The sequence below is a fragment of the Rhinopithecus roxellana genome, chromosome 18 (genome assembly GCF_007565055.1).
Source record: "Rhinopithecus roxellana isolate Shanxi Qingling chromosome 18, ASM756505v1, whole genome shotgun sequence".
Lineage (NCBI taxonomy): Eukaryota > Metazoa > Chordata > Mammalia > Primates > Cercopithecidae > Rhinopithecus > Rhinopithecus roxellana.
In genome coordinates, this window is record NC_044566.1 from 26,724,039 (window position 1) to 26,732,645 (window position 8,607).

The 8,607-nt window shown below is 34.9% G+C and overlaps 1 protein-coding gene across 14 annotated transcripts in view; it reads left to right on the forward strand.

Moving 5' to 3' along the window:
* MYCBP2 (MYC binding protein 2) overlaps nt 1-8,607 on the forward strand; it is a 292,153-nt gene that overhangs the window by 239,798 nt on the left and 43,748 nt on the right. For all 14 annotated transcript variants that reach the window (XM_010374615.2, XM_030921889.1, XM_030921891.1 and 11 more), the window contains 5 exons: nt 191-360; nt 983-1,227; nt 3,291-3,458; nt 6,136-6,293; nt 7,384-7,583. In XM_010374615.2, the coding sequence (XP_010372917.1) occupies nt 191-360; nt 983-1,227; nt 3,291-3,458; nt 6,136-6,293; nt 7,384-7,583 (941 nt within the window). The remainder of the gene's footprint in view (nt 1-190; nt 361-982; nt 1,228-3,290; nt 3,459-6,135; nt 6,294-7,383; nt 7,584-8,607) is intronic.

Here is an 8,607-nt window from a genome sequence, read left to right on the forward strand (position 1 = left end):
ATTTAACTGATTGCTTTTTGATCAAGTAAGCTATTTTTCTGATATAGTTAATAGCCTGAAAAATCAGATATCTATTTCAGTATTTTGCTTTCTTTGATAAGGTAAATCTGTCATTAATCTATGAGTAATAAGGATCAAACTATTAAGGACACTTGAAGTGTTAAATATTTATTTTTGGTATTGTTTCAAGGTTGTGGCCGATATGCTGGTGGACAAGGTTACAATAGCATTGGGCATTTTTGTGGAGGATGGGCTGGTAACTGTGGTGATGGTGGCATAGGAGGAAGCACTTGGTATCTGGTATGTGATCGCTGTAGAGAAAAATACCTCCGTGAAAAACAGGCTGCTGCAAGGGAAAAGGTATTTTACTCCATTCAGAGCTATAGTTTTAATGATATGGATACACTTTATAAAAATACATTTTTATGATCTTATTACATCAGATAATTCCACATAGTTGATATAAAAGATCAGCTTTTACAATGGAAATCATATACAAATTTAATCTTTGTACTAAGTCAGCTGCTTTTAATTTTAAAAATTAACTATATATTGGATATTAACTGTATATTGGAATAACACTAGATAACCTCTGCTACCTGTTTTTTTGGCTCCTTTGTTTTCCTATTCCATATCTACTCTCTCTTTTCCTTATTCACTCTAGTGGCTAACCTAACTAAAAAATTTCACTGAATACACACACTGAGATGATTTACTTTTTAAAAAAATGAATTATATTTAGATTTAACTAGTTAGTTGTTAAATTTTTCTGAAGAAAGAAAGGAAGTATGGTTTGTGTTTAATACAAAATAGTCAGCCCAGAATGAATATGAAGTGAATGTTGTTTTTTATAACCTTAGTATTTTAAAATAGCTTTACAAGTGTTTAATAATTTTTATTGGAAACTCAAAATACTTAGCTTAAGAAACTAAAGATTTTAATATAAGTCAGAAAAGATTACTTTGATTTTTTTCTTTGCCAGGTCAAACAATCTAGGAGAAAACCAATGCAAGTCAAGACCCCTCGTGCCTTGCCCACCATGGAAGCTCACCAGGTGATTAAAGCCAATGCACTCTTCCTGCTGTCTCTGAGCAGTGCAGCCGAACCGAGCATTCTGTGTTACCATCCTGCAAAGCCATTCCAATCTCAGTTGCCCAGCGTGAAAGAAGGCATTTCTGAGGATCTTCCTGTGAAAATGCCTTGTCTCTACCTTCAGACATTAGCTAGGTAATAAAATTTTGTTGTTGTTTTTTAATCACCTTTGGATTAACAGTGATTGTTTATTGATATCTAGGGTAGTTCAGTATTTGACCTATACTTTATTAGATATTGTGTACTGTAAAGAAACTTCCAGGCATTTATTTTTTGAGTTGCCTTGACTAACATAATGACTTTATGGTAGTAGGTATTTAAAAAACTATAAAAATGCTTCATCAATTTGCATTTTTATTAATACAAAACATGTCTTAGAAAATAAGACTATAGCTATCTTTTACTCTTTGGTAGGCTGACTTCAGTCTGTTAGTGCGAAATGCTGAAGTAGAAAGAAAGTTGGTGTTTCCTTAGCAGTCTTTTATTTCATAAATTATTCATTCTGTTAGCATTTAAATGAATACTAACTGGGCACCTACCAGCCTTGTACTAGGCCCTGAATGAATGAATGAATGAATGAATGAATGAATGAATGAATGAATATAACAAAATCCTGGCTTCTATGTACTCATACTGTGATGTCAAGTCAGACATGTCAGTGAAACATTTGAAATGCCATGTGAGGAGTGCTACAATAGAAGTATGTATGTAGGATGCTATTACAGCATAAAAGATGGAGAGTATCTGAATCTTCCCAAGGAAATCAGAAAAGGCTTCCCAGAGGGTCTGACCCTTAGTGGAGTCTTAAAGGATAAATAGAAACCTGTCAGGCAAGTGATGGGAAGAAAGCGACGCCTGGAAGAATAACCCAGGTGAGTAAAGACACAAATGAAATCTCATTACACATTTGAGGAATCGCGGGTTGTTAAAGGACTGACTACTGGAGGAAATGTGTGAAAGTCCGTTCAAAATGATTGGTTCACCCAAGTAATGTCGGGCCCTGTAACCCAGGTTAAGATTACATTTTATCCCATGAGCAGAGGAAACAGTGGAAGAATTTTAAACAGAGAAATACATGAATTGGTTTGCAATTAAAAGATCACTGTAGAATGTGGAAGCTAATGTGGAGACTAGATAAAAGTGCATTACTAGAGATAGAGAGAAACCTGTTAGTATTCTATTTTCATATATTGGACCTGAATGGTGCAGCCTATACTTTCACACATCATGCACTGACACTTCAAAAGAGCCTTTCATATACCAAAATCAGATTTTTTTCATCAGCTGACAAATGAAGATACCTATATATTGCCTGCTGACATAGCTTGCCAACCAACAGTTCCATTTTGAAAATTGTCCTCTTTGTATAGCAGAGTTGCGTGGTTTTTAAAATTTTGTGCTTACTATTACAATAAAATGAATAAGCAACAAAAATGAAAATGTGAGACTAAATACATTTGAGATGGAGGTGGAAATCATCAGGTATGCCAAATACAGTAGATCTTTAGTGTGAATCATAGCACTCAGCTGGACTTAGGTTAGCAACTATTTATTCATTTTGAAAAGGAAAGAATCAGATTGTAAAACGTGAAAAACGCTCACACAGCATAATTACAGACTTTTTTCTTTTTAGCTCTCTGGGGAATGGGCACCCCCTCCACCCTGAACCACAGAAAATTTCGTATATCTAATATTTTTCAAATATGATGTTATATATGTTCCTACCCAAAAAAGTAACTGCCTGTATTTCAGTGGTCTGTGCAAGAAATAATAAGCATGAACCAAGGCAGTGGTGATAGGGAATGAGAAGAGAGAATGGCTCTGAGAGGAAACCTAATATCATGGGCTTGAAAGATGATGATGGTAGAGGGCTAAGCCTACTACAACACTGGAAATATTTTAGCTTAAGCACCTGGATGGTTGGTGGGATCATTCACCAAAACACTAGAAGACGGAAAAGTTCTCAAAAGGAAAGAAACTTAGTTCACTTTTGGATTCTAAATGTTCGTGGTACCTGAAATGTTGATGAATAACATTATCAGACTTTTATGTTCACCTACCTACATCTACAATTATTTTAATACTTTACTTTTAACTGTGATTTACATGTGCTGCTTTTCCTGTTATGAAGGAGATTAAAAATGGAGAGGATCTGTATTGCCATCATACGTTAAGTTATTGGGTTTGATTTAATGCAGGCATCATCATGAAAATTTTGTGGGCTATCAAGATGACAACCTATTCCAGGATGAAATGAGATACCTACGTTCAACATCTGTACCTGCCCCATATATATCAGTAACTCCTGATGCAAGTCCTAACGTATTTGAAGAGCCAGAGAGCAATATGAAGTCTATGCCACCAAGGTATTTTAATTCTCTCCTGTTTGTTGAATAGCTAGTGTTTGGTGGAAGAAAGACTTTGAACTAGAAAAGAGTCCTTTTCTAGTTGTTGTTTCTAGTTGTTTCTACTTGTTGTTTACAGTGCCTCCTAACTTAGGTATGGTAGTATCAGAGTAAAGAGCTTCTCGAAAAGCTGAATAGAAACGTGTTATAATAATATAATACACAAGAAAATAGAGGCCAGGCGTTGTGGCTCACAACTGTAATCCCAGCACTTTGGGAGGCCAAGGCGGGTTAGATCACCTGAGGTCAGCAGTTCGAGACCAGCCTGACCAACATGGTGAAACCCTGTCTCTACTAAAAATACAAAAGATTAGCCAAGTATGGTGACACACACCTGTAATCCCAGCTACTCAGGAGGCTGAGGCAGGAGAATTGCTTGAACCTGGGAGACAGAGGTTACAGTGAGCTAAGATCATACCACTGAACTCCAGCTTGAGAAAAAAAAAAGATAGAGTACCACTGAAACTTTTTTAGAGGAGGAATGATGTGATAAAAATGCAAAGGTAGTCTCACAGTGACAGTTGAGAAACTGACATATGGATTAAAGAGATATATTTTGTAGGAAAAATAAGTGTGACTTGTTGACTAACTGGATAATGAAAAAGGTAAGTTTAAGATGACATGAAGATTTCAGGCATGAATAACTGTGAACATGGTATCATTGGAAAGGAAGATATTTGCTGAATGAAAAGAGAATGTGCTTATTAAGAGCATGCCACTGTGTTACTACTATACAGCTATAATTATAAACTAATATAATAAATACTTTAATCACAATAGAACATATATATCCAAATGAGGGGTTTTTTTTTGTTAAAAATACATACAACTTCTCCCCTCCCCAACTGCGTGGATTACTCGTCAGAATTTCTTTGAAGCTGCTCTTGACATTTTCTCCAGAGTGCAGTGCAACCTTTTGTATCTTTAAAAGTAATAAAGTATTTCTAAAGGAGATACACTGTTTAAAAGAGAAACCATTTTGACGCTAGTCTGACAAGTGTGATTCTCATTGGGTTATTATTACCCCTTAGGATCAAAATTCAGGAGGCTGAGGCAAGAGGATGACTTGAGCCTAGGATTTTGAGGTTACAGTGAGCTATGATTGTGTCGCTGCACTTCAGCCTAGGTGACAGAGCAAGACTCCGTCTGTTTAAAAAAAAAAAAATTGATGGATAAATGAATTCATTAAATCAGTGGTTCTCAACTGGGGGCGCTATTTGCCTTCCTGTTAACATCTGGCAATGTTTGGAAATAACTTTGTTTGTCACAACTGGGCTAGTTGAGTGGGCATCCTAGTGATTGAGGCCAGGGATATTGCTAACCATCCTACAGGAGGCAAGACAGCCTCCATAACAAGGAATTACCTGTCCCAGGGTAGCCATTCAATTAAAGATGTCAGTCTTTGCTTTCTTCTTTGGATTTTCTTGTGTTGCTTGAATTCTTTCACAAGCATTATTATTTTTTTGTAAAAAAAAAAATAAAGTCACTTTTTAAATTTGTGTAATGTTTTCTTAAAGTTAGTAGAAAACTTCCTCTGAAAACAGAGCAAATGTCTGTGCTTTATAGTAACACCATATGTAAAGTGAATTAAGCTAATGTTTCCCTGTCTTCTAGTCATTCTAGAACCAAACAACCTATACTAACACCCAGGGACATTTACTGCCAATCAGTTACGTACAATGTTTATAGTCTATTCAAACAAGAATGTACATAAGCTTAGAGAAGTGGTGAGTAAAGAAAACACCCAGGCAGTTAGCCATCCATTGGAAAATAGACAATTTTACCAAGGGACACAGGATTTCAAACCTGGCTTGAATGATGGAAAAAAACTCCAGAACCAAAGGTGAGCAAAAATATTCCAATTTGAATTGAGGTGACAGAGAAAGGAGCTCACAAAAAGAATAGTTTCTAAATTTGTTTTAGAGAAATAAGAAAGAGAAGGGATTTCTCTTTTTTTTATAAAATGTGTCAATAAAGGAAATTATATAGCTCTCTTAATAACTTTTTAAGTATTTTTAAATGTTGCTTGAATAAATAGAAAAGCTGTTAGTTTACTTAAGCCTGAATAAAACCATTAAGTTCTTTTTTAGAGTATAAATACAGCACTGGTGCCAAAAATCAGTTTGTTACCTCTCATGACACCTTGATGCAGCCATCCTCCAAGGGCTTTGGGCAATATTTCCCAAGAGTGAGAAACCTCACAGAACACTGAAGACACCAAAAGAAAACTTTGGAACCAAAATTTGCTTCCTATTTTATTAGGTTTTCATGTGTACATATCCGTATTCTATTTGGTGCACTTACGATTGTATCTGCCTGTTTTTCCTGAATATTACAACACATGAATTCCACCCCAGTGCTTTTGATTCTAAAAGGAGCTTGGAAGCCTTTCTTCTTTTTCATTTAAAATGCAAAGTAGATTTAAGAAAACCACAAGTTTTAAGGTACAATGCTGAAATCGGTCCAAATGTTACTGCTTTTGAAAAGATCGAATTATGATTCAGAGAGAGATTGTCAATTTCTTTGATTTTGTTTCTCCACATGAAATCTTGAGTCACATATTTTGCATCATTGTAAGTATAGTTACATTTCATTTAGCTTTTCTGAGTTTGTATCTGTTGTACTGTTCCATCTACAGTTTAGAAACCAGTCCCATAACTGATACTGATCTTGCAAAGAGAACTGTCTTCCAAAGATCATACTCAGTTGTTGCTTCTGAGTATGATAAACAACACTCCATTTTACCTGCACGAGTTAAAGCCATTCCTAGAAGAAGAGTTAACAGTGGAGACACTGGTAAGTATGAGGATAAAAAAGAATATTGAGTGATCTGACTACTACAAATAAAAAAGAAAATGGTTTTATTTGAAATTGTATATTTTTAAAATTTAATTTTTGAAGGAAAAGGCATGAGATAATTTCTAACAGTGTGATTGACATCCCCTCTGTGTGACACAGCTATAAATCTGCATCTCTAAATTTTGCATCTCAGTTGAAGGGAAATCTGGAGATCATTCAGTGATTGTTCAAGAATAAATTGACCTTTACAATCTTACTTGTTAGGTATCTAAGCCAAATGTTACAGCCATTATCCCTTCCACTAAACTTGTGGACTGGGAGTTCCAGTGATGTACACATTCACAGTTATCTCACCACCCCAATAGAAGCTTATAACTCTTGCAGCTGCCATCATTCTAAGTAGATATTAAAATTTTGGGAATATAAATAGCCCTTAATCAGTTAAAAAAAAAAAAAAAAAAAAGAAGAAGAAGAAGAGTTACATGATCTGGACCAGTTGGTATCAACAGCCCCAAATTGGGGTGGGGATTCTACCTCAAGAATAATTAAAGAAACCCAAGAAGAACAGGATAATATAGTGATAAATTATCAGAGAGATCACTTGCTAAAATGAAGATTTGTCCTAAAAATGATAGTCAGATGATTAAGTATCTTATTGAAGACTTTTAAGAAAAACATTATTGAAAATTGCCCAGCAATTTATAGGTTCATTCAACAAATATTTTTGACCTCCTATTGAGAAGTGTTTCTTACAAAGCCATCTTTTAGAAAGTGATGCAGATGAGATGTAGATTTCATTTAGAATATAAATCACTTAGCTTTTAGAGTGTTTTAGAAAATGTGAACTTTAGATTCAGCTCTGGATTCAAAACCCACCTCTACAACTTAATGGCTATATGACTTTCAGAGAGTAACATATTTAATCTTTCTGAACCTTGGTTTCTTCCTCAGTAAAAGTTGAAATTGTTATGATTTGTGTCATGTGCAAAAAACCAATAACAAAGGCTCTAAAGTGAATATGCTAGATATTATCTTAAATATATATGCACTGCCTATGAAAATTAATAATTTTCTTTTTCTTTAATAGAAGTTGGTTCTTCCCTTTTGAGACATCCATCTCCTGAGCTTTCTCGGCTAATCTCAGCCCACAGCTCTCTTTCTAAAGGAGAACGAAATTTCCAGTGGCCAGTTTTAGCTTTTGTTATACAACATCATGATCTAGAAGGTCTTGAAATAGCAATGAAACAGGCCCTAAGAAAATCTGCTTGTCGAGTTTTTGCTATGGAGGTATGAAGACATTAATGAAATTACTGATTCCTTGATCATACAAACCATGTGATGATTCTATTTAATGATGCCACTTTTTTACCAACAGAAATTGTGTGAAATTAAAAGGCATTAGCCAATTAAAAGTATCAAGTGTTCATATAAAAATTAGACTCTAAACTTTATGAATATAAATGAATTTAGAATTTCATATTTCAGCACTCTAAAGAAATTTATTTCTGTATTGCTTTATTATTTGAATCTTGAGATTATCTTTTTTAAAAGCTTTTATACACTCAGAATGTCATTTTATTAGAATGAAATGACAGAGTAATCATGGAAAGAAGATAAGGAGTAGGGCTTTTGAGTTATAAGCGAACCAGTAATAACTTCTCTGGGCCTTTGGCCTCTAGAAATAATAGGATTACTGTATATTACAGGCCTGTATATAGTAAATCTTTATTTTTATCAAATGTGATAAATAACTTACCACTTCATGGATGGGAATTATATGAATATATTTAAGTAAATGGTTGCTTGCATAGAGCTTGACATACGCTTTGTGTTCATCCAGATGCAAGTTGGAAAAAATGTGCTTGAATAAATTAATATTAAAAAGAATTTTCAAAGTAAAAAGTGGTTTGAAAAAGTATTTTGGTATTGTATTTTAGAAATTATTTTTCCTATTTTTTTTAATTAAAACCCCAAATTATTAACTGTTTCAAGTTCCGTGTGCTTTCAGTGAAATAAAGGTCAGATTTTCAAGGAACCAAGCATAGTATCCCATGATTGTAACCCTAACACTTTGGGAGGCCAAGGAGGGAGGATCACTTGAGCGCCAAGGGTTTGAGACCAGCCTGGGCAACATCGTGAGACCTCATTTCTACAAAAAATGTTTTAAAATCAGCTGGGTGTGGTGGTGCGCACCTATAGTCCCAGCTACTTGGGAGGCTGAGGTGGGAGGATCATTTGTGCCTGGGTGCTTGAGGCTGCAGTGAGCCCTGATCACCCCACTGTACTCCAACCTGAGTGACAGAGCAAGACA